This window comes from Dipteris shenzhenensis, chromosome 9 (assembly GCF_047967505.1).
Source record: "Dipteris shenzhenensis isolate YYH24624 ecotype China chromosome 9, Dip_SZ_1.0, whole genome shotgun sequence".
Classification (NCBI taxonomy): Eukaryota; Viridiplantae; Streptophyta; class Polypodiopsida; order Gleicheniales; family Dipteridaceae; genus Dipteris; species Dipteris shenzhenensis.
This window is the reverse complement of record NC_141604.1, coordinates 14,534,488-14,555,734: the sequence shown is the minus strand read 5'-3', so window position 1 is coordinate 14,555,734 and position 21,247 is coordinate 14,534,488. Positions and strand designations below refer to the sequence as shown.

The 21,247-nt window shown below is 43.7% G+C and overlaps 1 protein-coding gene across 2 annotated transcripts in view; it reads left to right on the top strand.

Annotated features, from left to right (window-relative positions):
• Window positions 1-21,247, top strand: part of LOC147898248 (Ubiquitin-conjugating enzyme family protein) — a 120,550-nt gene that overhangs the window by 40,502 nt on the left and 58,801 nt on the right. For both annotated transcript variants that reach the window (XM_087379258.1, XM_087379259.1), the window contains exons 9-10: window positions 14,158-14,289; window positions 14,562-14,653. In XM_087379258.1, the coding sequence (XP_087235384.1) occupies window positions 14,158-14,289; window positions 14,562-14,653 (224 nt within the window). The remainder of the gene's footprint in view (window positions 1-14,157; window positions 14,290-14,561; window positions 14,654-21,247) is intronic.

Genomic DNA, 21,247 nt, shown 5'->3' with positions numbered 1-21,247 from the left:
TTTGATATATGGAGAAAATGGACATGAAAATCATCTAAATTGGCTCTTGCCGTTTGATTCGATATATAACATGACCCCATTTGGATTTGTAAGTCCAAAGATACGACGTCCTACTTTTAGGGCACGTTGCTTATTTCATGTATTTAGGCCTCAAAAGTAGGACCCCATTGGTAACACAACGGGGTCCTACTTTTGAGGCCGAAATGCATGAAATAGGCAACGTGTCTATTTTAGGCATTCAGGCCCTAAAAGTAGCACCCCATATCTTTGGACTTGCATATCCAAATGGGGTCATGTCATATATCAAATCGAACAGCAAGATTCAATTTAGATGGTTTTCATGTCCATTTTCTTCATCAACTAAAACTATATTCATCAAATAATGTTGTTTATTAATTTTTGGCATACCTTCCCCAAAATCAAGACCCCCATTGCAAAGAAAGATAAGGAACACAAGAGCTTATTCTTATGCTCATGAGACAACAAAATGCATGAAATAGGCAACCAATGGGGTCCTAATTTTGCTGTTATGTATGTATGTATGTATATATGTATGTATATACATACATATATATCTATATGCGTATATATATGTATGTATATATGTGTGTGTGTGTGTGTGTGTGTGTGTGTGTATCCCACTGAGACTGTCCCTCATTTGCTTTGGCACTGCCCGTCTTCTAGGAACCTCCTTGGGAGAATTTTAGATCATCTTCGGCTCCATTTCCCGAGTCACAGATTTGGGAAACATTTTTGGTTATTTGGCAGATTTATGAGGTCTTTGTCTCAATACTCACTATTTCTCTCATGGGTGAGATATTGGGCTCTTTGGACAATTTGGAATGAGCATAATTTGGCATACTTGGGCCGGCAGATTCACAAGTCATATGAATCTTTCCGAGCCTCATTGCGGCAATCCTTATATGATGCCTGCCATGAGGGTGATCTACATGCTTCTTGCATAGAGCCTTTTTTTTAATGCTTCTGATCTTTGGGATACTCTCCATTTTGGAGACTTCCCATCTTGTAAATTTATGAGAATATAAATACAATGCACTGGAAAAAAAAGTGTGTGTGTGTGTGTACCCCCCCCACACACTTTTTTTTGTGGAACCAGTAACTATATTATTAACATGAAATCAATGTACATAACATTAGACTCCAAAAGAGAGCCTAATGGAAGAACTCAAAAACAGTCAGAAAACACTTCAAGGCTAGTAGCATCCAAGTCCCTCGCAGCATAACTATCATATAAAGATTGCTTGAGGGACATTCTGAAGAAAGCATATGCCTGAGGAAACTGTTGTCCCATCCTAGAACGCAATCTCTGTGTCCAAATAGTCCGTAGTACCCAAAAACGAACCCAGTGAAAGAAAAGGAGGAATGGAGACATATGAGATGAGAAGCATCCAAACATCCAGAAGAGTATCCCGAATCTGATAGAGGGAAACCGAAGTCGCAGCAAATGAGAGACATGAGTGATCAATATTCGAGAGTGCGGGCAAGACCATAACAAATGGGGAACTGTCTCACGGTGATGAGAGCAACGGGGGTAGGAAGGGGAAGCAATGCGATGTGCTGCCAATTTCACCCCAATGGAAAAAGCTCCCACTATACATCTCCAAAAGAAAAGCCTCTGTTTAAATGGCAATTTAGCTTTCCAAATTTTCTTGAGTTGTGATTGCCACCAAGATAAAGGCCTATCCAAATTCCAAAGAGTGTTGGCATGCTTATCAATCCATGGCGGTGGAAGAAGAAATCTATAGACCATCGAGGAGGCCAGATTATGCATTGAAAGTGAACAGGTAGCGGGAGATAAGGAAGTCAGATTCCAGTCCAGTAATCTGTCCTGTACAAACAGTGGAGGAACAGGAACAAATGGCTGCAACATAGTTGTAAGTATTCTCCAAATGGGCCTATGACGCAGACCCAAGGGGAATGTCCTACAAGCTTGTGGAAATGAAAGCACATAACCATGTTGATCCACAACATCTCCGACAAATCTTATGCCCAATTTCATAAGATTATATGCTTTAATAGGTGCCTGTAAAGCAAGAGGCGATTCAAACACCTTGCTCCAATGGATGCTTTCCAAGCAAAGAGAATTACCATGATGGGAAGAAGCACCTGACCATTTAGCATAAGAGAGAATTCTCTTGCAATCATGAATAAAAGCAGTAGAAACAGGACAGCCAGGAATTTTCCCCTGAAATGTGGTCATGACTGCTTCCCAGTGATCTATAATCCAATGCCCATATGCATGGGACGTCATGTTTCCACACATAGCTGCTAACATAATAGCCCATGGCTGTTTTTGCTGAAAGAAATCAGCAATCATAGTGCTCTTTCTTGCCAACATATGAAACTGAAGATTGAGAATATTCAGTCCCCCATGAGTCTTAGAGGAACAAACAGACTGCATGGGAAGTAGTCGCAAAGCCTTTTTGTGAGATTTGCTTTTCCAAAATATCTCCATAGCCTGGGACATATAGGAAGCCAAATGCTTAAAAGACCAGGGAAGAAGAGGCAAATAAAATTGCACATATGCCATAATGATAGACTGTACTATCCGAAGTCGAACATGTAGAGGCCAAGTGGACAAATGCCAGTATTCCAGCTTCTTGTTAATCTTTTGAAGCACCCATTTGAGCTGTTGTTGAGGGGTAATATTCCAGCCAATGGGATACCCTAAATGCCTCACAATAGTATGGGAAGAGATAATGTGGCCTGGCCAGAGAAGTGCATGCCAATCAACTTCTTTCAATGCTAGAAGATTCGATTTCTGAAAGTTAATATGCAGTCCAACAGCTATGCCAAAATCATTCAGAGTATGCATCAAATGAGAGAGGTCACTTTGAGAATTCCTGGGCATGAAATATGAATCATCAGCATATGCCTGTGCAAGAAGCGGCTGTGTCCCTGGAATTTGCAAGCCATGAAGCTGCCCTGTATTTGCAAGATGGTCCATGTGCAACAATAACGGATGAGTAGCAATGGCATACAATAGCGAACTAAGAGGGCAACCCTGTCTCACTGAGCGGGTCATAGTCCATGTTCTTGACAACCCACCACCAAGCAAACACTGCGCAGTGGCATGAGAATAGAACCAGTAAATAATATGGACCAGCCGAGGGCCAAATCCCAATTTATGCATAGTCTGAGAGAGAAAATCCCAATGGACAGTATCAAATGCTTTCGCAATGTCCACTTGCAGAATGAGAACATCTTCTTTGGAATATTTGGCATACTCAATTGCAAGCAAAGCATTGGAGATATTGTCAGTAATTTGTCTTTTGGGAACAAACCCATACTGCCTGGGATGAAGTCTTGCTTGCAAGATAAATCGAACCCTGAGGACAATCATTTTGGCAATGAGTTTGTAAATGATTGGCATAAGAGATATGGGCTGCCAATCAGCCATTGTCTCACACAACCTTTTTTTGGGGATCAATTTGACAAGGCCATGTTGCCAAGAACGAGGAAGAGATTGTTCTGCCCAAGCATGATTGATCATAAGAAGCAGAGTGTTCTTGAGATCACCCCAAAATGCACGGAAAAATTCAACAGTCAATCCATCCCAACCAGGAGAGCTGCCTTTACGTAAATGACTCAAAGCATCATCCAGTTCATTAAGCATAAAGGGCTGCTCCAATGCATGAGCCTGTTCCGGATTCAATATAGTCTGAACATGCATAAGAAATTGAGACCTAGCTGCATTCACTTGCATTGAATGATCAGGCTGAGGAGAAAAGAGATGCTGGAAATGACTAGAGCATTGCGATTCCAATTCTGATTTGGAGGTGGTCCAGGTGCCATCATCTTGCGTGATCCTGCAAATATCCTCCTTTCGCCTATCCGCATGCAGCCTTTTAAAGAAGGCTTTGGAGGAGCAGCCCTTATCCAGAAGGGGTTTCATGCGAGCTCGGATTTGCCACTTCTTTAATTTGCGAAGATCATTTTGATGGATGATATGAACCGCATAAGCACAAGAATCCTGTTCAGAGGAGGTGAGCTGCGTGTAAGAGCTGATTACATCCATTTGTTGCTTGTGAGATTGAGCCCATTTCAGCTTAAGCCTGAGGTTTCCCATGTAACTCCGTCCATAATCTTGAATAACATCCTGCAAACGATGGGCAAGACTGATCCAAGCGAAATCCATGTCCTCCTGAGCATGTAAGAGAAGGGGGCGGACCACCACTCTCACCATGTTCTGAAATTGTTGATGAAGCAAATAAGCACTATTAACATGGAGTAGGCGACGACCAAAAAAAGGCATATCATCTGTCAAACGTGCTATAGATAATGTCAAGCATACTGGAAAGTGATCAGATAGCAAGAGGGAATGATCAACCCATAGTGCACATGTGAAGCTAGCATACTGCCGAGCATGCAACAAATACCATCTGTCAAGTCGAGCGCAGTAATGAGTAAAGGCATTGTGATGGTATGTATAACCCATATCTCTATCCCTTGTTGAGAGCCATAAATCTTCTGCATGCAAAAAAGAAAGCATATCCTCCCAATGTCGAAGCTCAGTGGGGATCATGTGAGAACGATGAGTGGTGTTGTCTTGGACGGCAGGCGAGTTATTAAAGTCTCCACACAAAAAGGCATTAGACAGCCATGGATATTGTTTGAGGGAGGCCCACATTCGAGCTCTTGTCGCAGAAGTTTGAGAGGCATAGACAGATGCTATTTCATAAAGATCAGCATGACAGATGCATCTGATCACCATCCATCGACCCTGGGGGTCATTGTAAGCAACCGTGGGCTGCATATCATGTTTCACCAGCATGCATACCCCCGAAAAGTGCATTGTACCAGCATAAAAGATGTCATAACCAGCAAAGTGGCCTTGCTGGCCAGCCAAGAAGTGTTGGTTGTGTTCCTGTAAAGAAATTACATCGGGGTGCATTCTATGTACATAGTGCCAAAATAGTCTCCACTTATTGACATTGCAAAGACCTTGAACATTGTATGTAATGCAAGTAATTGAAGTAGACATAGAAGATATGTACAGCCGAACCAAAAAGCATAGTAAAGGTATAAGTTGTCAGGCCTCAGCCATGACATTGACGTCCACCTGGCCTCCTGGATCATTAGCTCTATAATCCTCATCATTGTCACATACAGGGATGCCCCTTTTGAGCACATCAACCCACAATTGAGAAGTGAGGCTATCAGCAGGGGTAGAGGCCTGACCAGGGGTGGAAGTAGAGGCATCCCAATGACGAGATTGTAACGGTCGTGGCTTGAGCGCAAATACCTTTTTGGGTTGTTGCCGAGCACCCTGGGGAGAGGCATGAGATTCTGACATTTTGCCCTTTCCCTTATCCTTTTGCTTGGCTGAAACCTGAACCATATTTTTTTTGGGAGGGACAGCTTTAGATGCCACATCACCCAACTTGCTAGGCATAGCCTTAGGCCCCGGACCATAAGTTGGAGGGGAAGTATTTTCTGGAGCAATAGCTGTAGGTGGGAGCTGATGCAGGACTGCAGGACACTGTGAGGCTAGGTGGACAAACTTATGACATGTGAAACAAGCACCCGCAAATACTCCCCATTTCAAGTCAAAATAATTTTCACCCAAGGGAACATCCTCCACCTCTACCGCAATGGAATGAGGGGTTGGGTGATCTGTATCCCAAAGAACACAAAACCGATTTCGATTACCCGAAGGACGGGGTGGGCATACAACTTGTCCCAAAGTAGCTGCCAGACTTGGTAACTCAGCCCTAATATAATCCGGAAAATCCACTACCTCAACCCATACAGGGCAGTGATGTCGAATGAGACCGTGATAATCCTTATTTGGCGACCATGGCATGACATGCACCATTTGTCTGCCATAGAATAGAGGGGACATCTCCAATATCTGCTGACGATATGAGGCATCCAAAAAGTGCACTTCATAAAAACCTGGAGAAGCAAAGTATACTCCTTCAACAAAGCAACCTCCCAACAAAGCTTGAATCCACTGAGCTACATCATTTGCTGAAGGTAGCTTCCCTGGGAAGAAAATGATAACTGCTTGCTGAGAAAAGTTTCAGAGAGGAGCGACCAATGAGGGCAGCTTCAGCTTATACTTAAGGGCAGGGGAGGTTTGGCCCACTCCTTCCGGTTGTGGTGAAATTCATCCTTGAGCATGTCGAAAACATAGTGAGCATCTACAGAGGCTGAGGTAGAGAAATCGACTTGCTGTCTTTTGGAGTCGCGGGACAAGTCCTTCCGGGAATAACTTTTAAGATGGTCCTCCATGGAGGTAATCAGGGCAGGATTAATGAAGTGATCATACCCCCTCCCCCCCCCCCCCCCACACACACACACATGTATGTATGTATGTATGTGTATACATGGGATCATGTCCTATATCAAATCGAACGGCAAGAGCCAATTTAGATGGTTTTCATGCCTATTTTCTCCATCAATCAAAACTATATGCATGAATATATACATTAATATATGCATCAATATCTTTTTCCCTCTTCTTTCTCTTATGCTTATGCTTATGCATGAGCATGTCTCATTTTCCTCTTTTCCTCTCTCTTTCTCCCCCTCTTCCCCCTCTTTTGATCTCTTTTCATAAGCATATGTATTACAATATTGAGGGAGTGTTTGGAGGGAAGTCGATAAGGAGTTCTTTTTTGGGCAGAAAAAAGAGTGATTTATATTAATTCAAAAAACCTTTGTACAACCTTTGTACATCTTCAAAGCTCATGAAAAAATGGAGCGCTGTTCACACATGAGCATATTTATACACATACATACATATGTATATATTGATGCATATATTGATGTATATATTCATGCATACAGTTTTGATTGATGGAGAAAATAGGCATGAAAACCATCTAAATTGGCTCTTGCCGTTCGATTTGATATAGGACATGATCCCATTGGGATTCGTATCTTTGGTTCTACTTTTAGGGCCTGAATTCTTGAAATAGGCAGCTTGTCAACGCGCTGCCTATTTCATGCATTTAGGCCTCAAAAGTAGGACCTCATGTGGTCCTACATGGGGTCCTACTTTTGAGGCCTAAATGTATGAAATAGGCAGTGCGTTCACGCACTGCCTATTTCAGGCATTCAAGCCGTAAAAGTAGGACCCCATATCTTTGGAATTACAAATCCAAATGGGATCATGTCATACATCAATTTGAATGGCAAGAGCCAAGTTAGATGGTTTTCATGCCTATTTTATCTATTTAATATAACTATATGCACCAAATAATGTTGTTTATCAATTTTTGGCATACCCCCCCTAAAATCAAGACCCCCATGGGAAAGAAAGGTAAGGAACACAAGTGCTTGTTCTTATGGTCGTGAGACATTAAAAAAGAGGCCTGGTATCCCAAAAATGGCAGTGCGTTAATGTGCTGTCATTTTTGGGCTGCTAGGTCTCTTTTTTGTTGTCTCACGAGCATACATATGGAGGTTATTATACAATATAACTAAGCAATAGTATTGAAGTAGTTCTACAATTTGGATGCATTAAGAGCATTCATATAGCAAGGAAGAATATAATAATTGAATACATTTCTTTTTCAATACATATTGCTAGTGAGGCTACCAAAAAGAGGCTCTATCCCTCGTGATGTCTCTGGATACAGAATATGAGATTGCTTGATGCTTGGATTGCAGCTGGAAACGTTGTGTGGGCGAAGCCACTATATGCCTAAAGTGTTGGAAATTGATGTATGGCTCAAGTGCTAGAATGTGCCAAAATCAAGACCCCTTAGAGATTCCATGAGGGCTATCATATCCACATTTTTTTCCTTTTACTACTACACACAAGTCACCTTTAGTCGAGGGCATAACCATTCGTCATCACAGGCAGTAGGTTGATGGGATCCCATCCCATGATCCAAGGCATTATTCAAAGACAAAATATTTCTGACCATTCCCAAATCGAGTTTGCCAATTCCTAATCTGATTGATTTCATTTATTAGACTTGCAATGCTTGCAAAGCCCTTGCTTAAGGTTGAATGAGTCTCTTGATTTTGGGGGTGTATTTTTGACCATTACACCCCCAAAATCAAGAGGCTCATTCAAGCTTAAGCAAGGGCTTTGCAGGTCTTGTTTTTGGGTGGCAGAAGCACGAAAAATGACAGCGCATTAACGTGTTGCCATTCTTATGCTTCCCCCCTCCAAAAACAAGACCCCTAGGCTATTCATTGGAGATACCAAAATGAGGGAATGGACGACGTGAGGAGTAGAGGAGCTGGCCAATGAGGGGAGGGACGGCCTTGGAATCACCAGCAACAAGCATGATGCAAGGAGGTGAGAAGGCAAAGAAGCAAGGAGGTGAGGAGGTGAGGAAGCAAGGAGGCGAGGAGGCAAGAGGCAGTCTTGAAGGGCAACAAGAGGGTGGAGGTGGCCGAAAGGAGTAAGCAAGAAAGGGAGGGATGGAGATTGCTTGCAGGAAATGCTTGGATTAATGCTACAAATGCCATTTTTTTGTGTGTGTTTTGCAGCATGAAATTTTTATGGCATTTTTCTTTAAAAAAATACAACATTGTTGTGATTAATTGCACTACAAATAACTCAAGCCGTAAAGCACCATGGATTAGCACAATAATATACATCATGGATGGATGCATACACTCATATACATCACCGATGGATGCATACACTCATACTCACATCAATTTTCAATATTGTATTAGATGGACCCTTAGCATACATGTGTGCATAGAAGACCATTTCCTACATTGATCCGTGATTTCATAGTTAAATTATTTCCTTTCTCTCATTCTAACGTGTGAAGATTTAATGTACATGCATTATGGGCACATTATGTTGCAGTTTATGACTAACTTTTTTTACGAATGCATGATACTTGTATATGTTCAAAGAAGGTATATTATCATTTTTGAATGACAACGTTACTCTATGCTTCATTTTATCCTATATTGGAAACTATGATCACTAGATATTACATAAATATATTGCTCCATTATATCCTATACTAAAAACTATTCTGACCCAAGAGTGCGGTAGTTCCCAGTGTCCATGGGATCACCTGCCTTGTGTATCGGTACTATGGTGGTGGTGCTCCAAGTAGGTTGGAAGCCATGGCAGACGGCATGGTTGAACAGCTGTGCTAGGATTGGGGTCAAGATCTCTTGCCCATGCGCAAAATGCTGAGTGTGTAGTCCCTCATGATCTGGTGAGAAGGGCAGCTCGTACATTTTGCGTAGTAAACGAATGACACGCAGTGGGTTTGGACATAGAGGACATATCAGGTGGTGCCTGACCTGGGACATCATATAGGGAGCATGCATATGTATGCCAGACTGCTGGATCTGTCATGGGGATGGGCGACTTTCCCTCCGACAAGAGCCCCCATCCCGTAGTAGTCTCTTCTGCGAAAGGAGCTTATTACCTCATCCATTTTGTGTAAGGGGAAAGACCACTTCTTACGCCGTATCACTCGGTGTGAGATCCGTTGTGCCTCTGGTGAAGTCAAGTGTCCCAGTGCTCGCTCACGTGTAAGGTGGGCTGTTATCTCTTTGCACTCATCATCGAACAAGGGGTTTTGGGGCATCTTCCCATCTGGAACATGTGCAGATCGTGTCAGGGCAAAGGATCGGGTGGCAACATCCTATATCACGGAGGTAAGGGTGTCTGATGCATGTGCGAGGTCCATCCCCTCTCCAAGTAGTAGTAGAAGCTCAGAAGCCAGGTGGCTCACCTACACCGTGTCAAGAGCACGGTCAAAATGGATCTGATCGTGAGTGGGTGGCAGGGGGACCCTCCTCATGGCTGGCATTGCAACCGATATACAGAAGGTAAGGTATGAGTGGTCGGCCCGGAGTGAAGGACAATAAAATCATGTGTCTGTTGGGCAAAGGCTAGTGGACCGATCAGGTAGTCCACCGTACTACTCTCCCCTCCATGTGGGAAACAAGTAAGCCCACCAAATGATGGCCATCTTTGGAGACTGCTATATATGATCAGGTCACGTATAGCCCCCAACTCGAGTAGATGCCTCCCATATCCTGTTAGTGTTGCATCTGCATCTGCCAACTGGCTCACAATCAGCTTTGCTGCATCCATCTCTGGTACTATGAGGGAATCCTTATTGAAATCTAACAAGCCCATCTGTCTGTTGTCACCAAGGAGGAGAGTGTCCCCGTGCTTGGAGAACTGTGTGATATCATCTTGGATAGTCTCATACGGGATAGTCTCAGTGGTGACCTCTCGCACATAAGATGATGTGTCTGGGGGAAAGTAACACACTGTAATGAAGATCGGCCGTGATGTGTTGTGCATGCTCCTCCCTTCGTATCACAGAGAGGAGTAGCCTCAGATGGGATCTGAAGAGAACAACCACACCTTCAGATTCTCGTATCCCACTTTCCCTCCAATGAGCAGACTCCCAAGTGTATCTTGTCACTGTGGGTAGCCCTCTCTCTGAACTCTCATGTGTCTCGGTGTAGAAGATCATATCTCTATTACTGTATGTCTCCAAGAACCCCCCTTGGTCGCACCAGAGGGTACCATTACAATTCCACATTGCCATCCTCAATTTGTTTTGCATACTTGTCCCATTGTTCAGACACCGTCATGTGCTGTCTCCTTCTCCTACATCTCGTACATCTTTTTCTGCTCTCTCTCGAATGATCACCTTGCCATCTCTGTAAACTGCCCATTTCCCCTCTTGTCTTGCAGCCATCACCCGCACCATTCCTTCCCTTCTATGCTCCTACTGTACGAGTGTGAGATCTTTATCTAGAAAGATCTTGGTCCCCTTTAGTGTTGCCCGGGCACTCATGAGGGTGGATCTATTTGTGGCTATTCGTAGCTTTACAACCAAGGGCCTCATCAGTGCATCTGCTTTACCCACTCTCCAGGCTGATTCACAAGTAAGGTTGACTCCCATCTTGTCAAAACGGGTTTTGGCATTTGACATGGGGCTGTCACCTACTGTTAGACCTTTGACCAGCACATTCAAAGTCTTGCTGCCCTGTCGTTTTTCTTCTTCAAGTGTTTCAGAGATGAGCTCGCTTTTCTTTGGTGTTGTGTCTTTCTTAAGTACATCTTTCCATGCAAGCATATCTGCCTTCCTCTTCGTGATTTGCATTTTTGTCAAACTCAATCTTATTGACAATTCTTAATTTGGCTGAAATGTTTTGCAAACTTTGGTTATTGCATTTTTCAACTTAGATGTCTTAAACATTTTTTTCTTATATGTTTTCCTTAATATATTTTTTAAATCCAATTGATGGAATTATTTGTATGGCTCAATTATTGATGGGACTTTTTAATCTAAACACACACACACACACACTTGGAGATCATGGTGTCCTTCAGCTTATGGTTGGGTGATGATGTGTATGCTTGAACACTGGATGCATTTATATTCAATGAGAGAAATTTTCTTTTGGCAATGATCGGGTATCTGCCATGACAGCCCTGAGTTGATCCTCTCCAACCCGTTTAGACTCTACCTATATTCATCCACAACGGCAAGGCCTTGTCCGAGTCCCGTATCATCGTAGAGTACATTGACGAGCAATAGCCAGCCTCCCATCGTGGTACAAGAGGCGATCTCATGCCGGCCTCACCGCACAAGCTCGCTTTTGGTCCGATTTTATAGATAAATCAATAGGAGCTGGACCAATTTGGTGTGCGATTATATATTGATAAGTACACCTTTACTATTGTGCAACCAACCCTTGAGGTACCTTTACTAGATACTCTTTCGATCGAAACTAATGACATTTTAGCATCTCGAGACTTGGCGGAGCGGGTCTCTAGCTCGTCGTAGACGGGTCAAGCTACTCGCAAGGTATAAAAGTCAAGGTTGAGAACTTATGTTCCATGTTGCCAATTAATAGGTTTTAGGGGCAAATGAGGTCAACCATGTCCTCGTATGAACTCAGCATGTTTCCCTTGTACCATTTGTTTGCAAAGCTGCCATTTCCTTTTTGAGCTGTTCATTCCCTGATTTCAGCACATCAATGATCTTGCATCCTTCCTTTGACGTCCCCTTTGCATCTTTGAGCTGTTGCATTTGTTTTATGGTGTTTAACTCCTCGTTTATAGGTGGCTGAAACTCCCCTTCCTCCCAATGTGCACTTGCCTTCAATTTGTCATACTCATCTTTAAGGGTAGCAACGTGGGTTACCAATGTCTTAATTTGAGAGGCTAAATGACTGTTTTTTTCACCTAGAGCACAAGTCATGTCCTGCAGCATTTTACCTTTTTCACATGTCCATTTGGTTTGCATCTCCTCTTGCCATTTCTTCATTTCATCTTGCATTTGGGCTCGGAGGTTTGAGAGCTTATCTTCTCTAGTCTCTCTCAGCTTCTTGCATAGGCATTCAATTTCAGTGTCTTGCATCTTACATATTTCCTTAAGTGTTGATATGCAAGCCTTGACATTTGGGTCTTCTATCTTCTCCGCCTTCGTCCAAATGAGGCTATACTTCCGGTCCTTCTCACCCCTTGTTTTCTGGTCTAGTGAGATCTCTCTTGTCCCCAAATTGGCAGCTGGAGATTGCCTTTTTGCTGCTTTCTTGGTCCTTTCTTGAGTATTTTTTGCAGGTGCAGATTTGGTGCAGACTGGAGTCGAGAACTGAGGAGGGAGTAAGCAGGCCTCGAGGTCTTGAGGGGCTGGCCACCAAGGTCAGCCTCGATGTCTACCAGCCCAAGGCTGCCTCACAAGCAGCGCACAGCTGCTAGGAGCCTTGGGGCTCCCTATGGCGCTGGTTGGCACAGTTGAGCAGCCCGTGGGGCTTGCTTTGGAAGCCTTGGGGCTCACACATATCCCGTGATAGAGGAGGGGGGACTGCGAGCCCCCCGCAACAGCTTGAAAGAGGCTTGAGGCCTGGAGGGCACCTGCGATGGCTCGAGGGCTCCCGTGATGGCCTGGAAGGGGCAGGTGACGGCCTGGCGACAACAAGCAAGATGGGCGGAGCTAGGCGACGGCAACAGCAAGCAAGGCGTGGGCAGCAAGCATGGCAGGGGGGCGAGCAGGGAGCAGCAAGGAGGGAAGGCCTCAGGGCAGGCAGGCATGGCGGAGCTAGTGTGGAGGGGAGCATGGCAGTGAGCAACATGAGCAGCATGGCGGGGAGGCTGGGAGCATGGAGCATGGCGTGGAGGAGCAACATGGCGGGAGAGAGCAAGGAGCATGATGGGGAGCAACAGGAAGAGAGAGAGAGAGAGATGAGATGATATAATTTTATTACAGTCCGCATGAGATCCTTCAGGATCTATGCGATTGGTGATCACTGTTAACTAATAGTCATCCCTTACATCTAGTGAAAGTAGATATCACAAAACTTGCTATGTAGTGAGTACTTGTTGAGCTAGCTGTATTACCGTGTTACAGTGTTGTAAGACTTTTTCTATGTAACTCCCTAGTTTTTTTGCCGGCTGCTCGAGGAGACTTTTCAAGTTATTTCTGCTGTCCCCCTAATGTGTGTGTAAGCTTGGCATTTTAGGAGTACATGCTGCTCATTTTCTACCTCCCCTGTGGGGCAGATTTTGCAGGTCCTTTCTTTTCAGGGGATTCTGGGCCTTGTCCACCTATCCCTCTCCACCTCTAGATCATGTGAAATGGCTCAAATTTTGTAGATTAGATGCCTTTGAAATGTTGATGTCTTCCCTGAGCTATTTCTGCATCCTGTAGTCGTCCATTAAGTTTATCTCCTACTTGTAAAACTGTATTTTTTCCCCCGATTTTGCCATAGCTTCAGTTGCATTTTCTGCGTCACTATCTCTCTGATTTCAATTGCAACTTCTGTTATATCCGCAGCTGTTATACCCCATGTTTCCATCCATTTCATCCCCTACACTATGGCATCTCGGTCTTTGCATGTCCATCGCCTTGTGTGGTATCCCACTGGTAAATACCTTCACTGGTAAACACCTCCATCGCCTTGTGTGGTATCCTACTGGTAAACACCTTCACTACTTTGTTAAGGCAAGCCGTGAACTGACACATCACCTCCCCTCTAGAGATATTGTGTTTGTTTCAGCAGCCAATAGGATGGGGTAGGGTGTTTGTGCTTTAACCCCAGCTCCCCTATTCGGAAACGTTTATGTACTACATGGTCATAAACATTTCCACAGAGAGAGAGAGAGAGAGAGAGAGAGAGAGAGAGAGAGAGAGAGTACTACTTGTTCATGTACACATCATACTATAGGCAATGGAGAATGTTGGCATGGCTATGATGTATACCCTTGCAACGTCAGCCAAAGAATGGTTGCGAGAAAGATACAATGAAGAGCATGGTTCTGACTTGGATGATGAGACAGAGGAGGAAGCAAAAGATGAGGTTAGTAACCTTTCAATGAGTTGAATTAAAAGTCTATATAGCATTTTGTTCTTTTTTCTTCTGTCCTTTTTGGGCTCATGGTTTTAAGGTGCAATGTTTGTTGATGCTGAACTTGGTATCTATGTATAATAAGTTTGGAATGTGATGTTAGGAAAGTTCAATGCATAAGTTCTAACCTGGGTTTGTAGACCACCCAAGCACCTAACGTGAAAGCGGGTTTCTTTGCTTGCTGTTTTTTTCGGTTTGGGGGGGTTGGCTCTTTTTTTAAGTAGGTTATTGAACCCCATGGTGAAGCAGTCACTGTGGAGACTTTTCTCGCTTGGAGAGAGAGATTTGAGGCTGAACAAGCTCTTGAGAGGGCCAAGTAAGGTTCTTTTTCTCTTTTAGTCTATTTTGTGCATAAAAAATTGAAGGTGGGAATTAAGATTTTTTTTAATTTTTTCAGTTCATGATATTGGCGTCTCATTGGAAAGTAGAATTGCTACAACCCTTATACTCCTGAATTTTCACGACTTTGAGCATATCCCTGACTATTAACTTATTGTCCTCTCTCTTAGATAAACAAAAGAAACTGCATTCATAGTATACTAACAACCAAGGCCGCTCAGATGGTTAGACATCATTTGAAAAGAATAATGGTGGGTAATTAAACCCATATTACCTTGTTTCTTTTCCTTATGTATTCTCTCCCCTGCTCTCTGATAATCTACCTAGTTGTAAATAGTGCATAGAAGAGATGGGACTGTTTTATAGTTTCCTCTAGGACAGTTGCGCAGACTGAGACTGCCTTGAATGTTGAGCTATCAACTGGTTGAAGCATGTCTCCAAGTTTAAGCAATTTGTGCTGTTCCAAGTCCGAGTAGTCTATTTAGGAGTTTCTTGTGAGATAGGTGAATGTCATATCTCTGGAAAGCTTACCTAACCTTTTTTGTGTGATACCGTAGACAAAGCAGTCAACAGCCTACTAAAACATGCACATGTTAGGCTCTCTAAGCTTTCTGTGATACCTCCTTGTGTCAATTGTTTTTTCGCCCGTCACCTCTGGAACTCACAGTTCCCTCCCCTAGCATTTTTGTTTCTTTTCATCATGGACTCTATGTCTTTTTCCTGTTCCATTAGAGCAAAATCTGCTTAGTTGTAGTCATTTCTTGAGAAGAGATATGATGGTTTGGATGAGGGCCTCTCTTGGCTAGCTGTGCGAAGTTAGAAGTGAAGATTTTCTCATGTGTTTTGAACTAGCTCAAACTTTTTCAGGCATGTTGTCATATGGTTTGTGTGTATGTATGTATTTATGTGTGTATAAAAGCCATATATTTGGAAAATTCCATACCATTCTTTTGTTTTGCTACAGGACAAAAAATTCAAAAAGATGAGCTCCTTATGAATGTCTTGATAGTTTGAGTGCTAGACAACAAGGAATTTAGAAGAGTTAAACATATAGTTTTACTAGCCTAGAATGAATAAGGACATCCAAGGCTTTGTAATGAAGTGCCGACAATGCCACATCAATAAAGTTGAATGCTTAAAGGTAGGTGAGTTATTACATCCTTTTGAGATCCCATTTTGTAAATGAGAGAGTATCTCTGTGGATTATATTGTTGAATTACCTAGGACTCACAGGGGGCATGTGTAATTGTGGATCAATTAACCAGGATGGCTCAATTTATTCCAACTACAGAAGATGTAAAAAATCTGAAACTAGTCCTTCTTTGAATAAGGGGGGAGAATGTTAGGTCCACGTCTGGACGTGTTATGGAGGTTAGGATAGTCATATTAGGGTTGATGTTTAAAGTACTGCTGAGGAGTGTTCTTGAATTATGACCTGAGTTAAGTATCTTATATGCCTAAGTTATTGGTGTGATTAAGTGTGCAAACATTGTTGTACCATGTATCACCTTTTTTGCTCTCCTCTCCCTTTCATTTGGAATCAAAGGCAATCTCTGCGATTCCATTTGGACTCTCATATCCATTCATGCAAAGTTTGTTACAAGAGGAGGACTTTGACCACGTGAGAAGGTGCCGTTGCGTAGGGATGAGTACAAAGTTTGTCACAAGAGGACTTTGACCACGTGAGAAGGTGCCATTGCGTAGGGAAACAAAGGTGACTGCATTGGCACAGGTGATAGGAAAGCTATTAGTACACATCCATCGGTCTCTTAACCATGTTTATTTCCTTGTGGGGATATTAGATTTAGATGCTCGTTTGGGAGAGACTAAAATGAAATCGTTTAGACTTCACAAGCAGTTGTAGCTTGAATGAAGAGATTTTGGATTACTTTTTTATTAGTCTTCTCCTTTAGTGCTAGCCTTCATCATGGCTGAGTTTGCCCTTTACCTCCGGAGTGCCGACAGAAACTCAGTACGAAGACTTTGTATAAAAGGATGCTCAAGTATGTGTGGGTGTGTGGATTTGTATGTGTGAGAGCATATTTTTATACTATGGTCTACACCCACTGTTGGGCGCTGATGATGTCAGTGGGGATGTCATAGTAGCTAGTCCCTGCTATGGATGATGGAGTTTATGGTTTTCAATCTTATGAGTGACTATCGTGAGATTGAAACTGCACTATGTTGTGTTTTTAGAGGATGAGTTTGGGAATATTCTTGGATTCATCTAGGTATATATTGGATGAAGTCAATACAATTCTAGGACAGCCAATATAAAATAACGATGATGGATTGCCAAATGGCATAAAAAACAAGGCAACTAGGAAAAGGCCCTCAAAAGACAAGCAATGAGTGCCAAGTTGTACACAAGAAAGGAGAAGTTGGTTTCTACAAAGCTGAATACTTTCATTTAGTGACTAGTCCCTTTGGGATGGCCTAGGGAATGCTCTTAGGCTGTTCCGTATGTTTGATGTTCCCTAGGCATTCCCAATAGTCATCCTGAGCAGAACAACGTTCCCAAGTTTCATATGAAGGGAACGGTGTTCCTTGGTAATATGCAAGAAAGTGATTACAACCCAAACGTATCAACAAGTATGAGGGCAATGGGCTACTATGAAGATGTGATGGCATTCATAAATTCTTAGATTGTCCCACAAGGAGGAATAGAAAGAATAGACGAGCAAAGACATGTTGGATAAGTGAGGTGGAGGTTGATTGCTACAGCGAATGCTCCCCACAACGGAATCTAAACAACAAGATGGTGCTGAGGAATCACACATTGCTAAAATAACATCCAACTTCTTTCCGTTGGTGTGTGCTACTGGGGAGAGAGAGAGAGAGAGAGAGATGTATTAACGTCTTCGGGGAGCCTCGCGGGCCTATGAGACAAAGTCCAATCATAGAGTGACCCATACAAGTGGCTGTGGGCTGAAGCAAGGGGTTCGCTAGTGTTGGAATCAGAGTCCTAGTGTGTGTGGTCCTAGTGTGTGTGGTCCTAGAGTCCTAGGAGTGTCCTACAGTTGTGTGAGTGTGAAGAGTCTTGAGGCCACTTGTGCCACCTCATGTGGTAGGTGTGATTCCTCCCCTAGATTATAGGATCTAGATTCTCTTGTGTGTGACCTCATCTATGAGGTGTCTGTGTGGGAAGATAAGGCTTGCCCAGCCTATAAAAGAGGCTATGTACTTGTTGTGATTAATCAATCAATCAACATCCGTTCGTGCCTCAGCTGTTGTCTCCAATCATGTGTCTCTCACCCTCTCCCCATTTTCAACAGTTGGTATCAGAGCAGGTCTTCCCTGACTGAGCCTTGCCTCACCAACGGCCAATCCTTTAGTCAGCTCCGAAGCCTCTTCATCGACCTACAAGAAGATCGCACAGCCCACTGCAAATCAGCCGTATAGCCTGTACGGCTTGCCTGCCGTACGACCGTACCTGCAGCATACAATCTTCCGTACAACCTGACCTCTGCAGCTGCTGTATGATCTGCCATACAATTTGCCGTATTGCCGTACGATCTGTCATACTGACGTACGATTTGCCATACAGCAGGCCCGTACCAAAAAGCCTCGAAATCTGCGCCACTCGGATGCTACTGCCCTGATTCTCCTCTCCCCTCTCCGTTGCCTCGCCGCTACCTCTCTCCTCCGCTGGGCCACTCTAGTTCACCTCTCCTTCCTCGAAGCACTCCCTCTTCTTCTTTTGCCTTTCCACATGAGCTCCTACCCAAGCCTCATCATCGACTGCTCTTTAGCCTCAGCATCAGTGTACAAGAGCCCGTATCAGCCCGGACGTACGCCTCTCCATTGACCAGCAAACAGGCCGTACAGACGTAGGGACTGTACGGACTGTTGCGCCTTACAAACAAGCATCCTGTCCGTAAGCTTTTGCAGTACTGTCCGTACAGCCGGCCTTGAAATGTGCGCTATCTTCTGCAAACAGTCCGTCTGAGATATTCTGCCTACTCTCATGCTCACACTTTTCCTGCTGCATTTCTGAGCCCAAAACCCTAAATTGCGCTTTTCAAGAATTTTGCCTCATTTTGGGTGAATTTGTTGGGGCTTTTATGGTTTGAAGCTTCCCTAGTATTGCTAGAACACTATGCTCTAGGAAATTTCGAAAAGCCACAATTTTCTGCAAACCCTAATTTTGCAGCAACCCTAACCCAAAAATTTAGGGCTTTTCTGTCGTGTGTCTTCCTTTGGCATAATTGAAGCTTCTACCATGTAAAATTTGGGCCTTTTTTGAAATTTGAGTAAACATTGTAAGGGATTTAGACACTGGCTGTAATAATAGCTAAGACCTTCCCACCAATGAATAGCATAAAAAACTCCTCGTTCATCGAGAAATTCTCAGGGAGCGATTTCCCAACTTGGCAGACGAAACTACGGCTTCTTCTTATGCGAGAAGGGATATGGAATATCACCAATGGCGAGGAGCCAAAACCCCAAAGTGATGATGCTGGAATCAATTGGTGGGAGAACCAAAATGATAAAGCAATGGCTGTCATTGGCCCAGCTTTAGCTGACAACCTTATCCACCATGTGGATTTTGATAAGACTGCAAATGACGTTTGGGAAAAATTAGAGAATTTGTTTGGAAATAAGATCAATAATTCCAAAGTATTTCTTAAACAAAAACTCTTCAAGCTCAAGATGAAGGAAACTGAAACCCTCAATGAACACTTGAGCAATCTTGGGTCAATTCTACAACAAATTATTTGCCATCCGAGCCATTGTTGAAGATGATGATCAAGTTGCTGTACTTCTCTCAAGTATTGAAGACATTTCCAAGTACAATGAGATCCTTGCTGTCCTAAGAGTCAGCTGCAATATGAGCTTTAAGGATATGGTAGCTCATCTCATTGATGAGGACCGTAGGCTTACAGAGAAAGCAGAATCTTTCTTCGAATCTGGCAAAGCATTCTTTCTCAAGAATAAGCCCAAGAAGAAAGGAAAACCTCTTAAATGTAATTACCTTCAGAAACTTGGCCATCCAGAGGATCGTTGCTTCAAGAAGATGGCAAAGGTACAAGCCAAAGAACATGCCAATTTGGTTGCGGAGTAGAGTGAGGACGAAGACGATGAAGCTACACCTTCTGGACTTGAGGAACAAGCCTGCACTGCTGCTGTTTCTGGTCTATCCCTCCATGAGGTGATAGATGAAGAGTGGGCTTTCTAGAGTCATGTGTGTTAGGTACTCTGCCTTGGGTAGTCCCCCTAAATGATGTAATAATTTGTCATTTTGTGTGCCTTGTCCTATAAAAGGCTCCACTTATTTCCATGTACCCAGTTAGGAGACAAGGGGGGTTGTTATGTCTTTCCTTTATCAGGCCTGGCCGAGTTCCAGGATGTTGGTGTACTCCCTAGACCTATGACTCCATGCTCAGATTTGAGTCTCTGATCACGTTGACACCTAAGCCATGAGAGTGCTTGGTTCAACCTCTGAATTATGCTCAGCTGTTAGCCTCTGAAATTGCCTGGGATGCACAGTCTGGAAGATGTCATAGTTTCTCACCCTAGCTCCGAAGGGTGGTTTGTTGGAATCGGAGTCCTAGTGTGTGTGGTCCTAGAGTCCTAGGAGTGTCCTACAGTTGTGTGAGTGTGAAGAGTCTTGAGGCCACTTGTGCCACCTCATGTGGTAGGTGTGATTCCTCCCCTAGATTATAGGATCTAGATTCTCTTGTGTGTGACCTCATCTATGAGGTGTCTGTGTGGGAAGATAAGCCTATAAAAGAGGCTATGTACTTGCTGTGATTAATCAATCAATCAACATCAGTTCGTGCCTCAGCTCTTGTCTCCAATCATGTGTCTCTCACCCTCTCCCCATTTTCAACAACTAGGACCACCGCAGAGTACTAAGAAATCTCAAAGAAAACATAACTTACAACAAGTACACATAGGAAACTGAGAGACTCAAAAAGCATATCCCCTCGACTCTGTCGCTCACCTCGAAGAAAGGTTGTGATAGGCTAGACCTCCATGGTGCGTGGTCTAGCAACTCTCTGCTCTGCCACTCCATGCCGTCTCCTCCCACTAGTCCACTCTCCCTGCATATCATCTATCTCCTCCTCCTCCATTCCGCTGTGTTCCGGGGCTGACGCAAAGGCATAGAAATCTGTGACATGTCACTGGGCTGCATCTGTCTCTAGCTCAAGTAATATTGTCGGCACAGACAGTCTAATTTGTCTCATAATAGTCTCTCTACGTCGTTGCATCTCCATCAAATAAAGACCGGCACAAACCTGGTTTTGGAAAGGGATCAAGCGAGAGTGAGGACCAAATCCGAGTATAGGTTGTGGTACGCCCTCGAATCTCATAATATGCCGTACATATGCATAGAGTGTGCTCCTCTATCTCCACCTCCCCGAGTGTGCAAAGCCTGCATATCTGTTGCTCTCTCGGAATGCAGCAGCTCTACCTGCCTCTATCCCTAGCTGATGGGACGAGACTCTCATCTGTCCAATGGCAATCCTTAGTGCATGTGAGATGCGTTTGTCCTCCTTGCTAGCCCTGTTGTGGTAATCCTACTTTGGACAGAGAATCCTTCACACCAAGGCCAACACAGCCATGG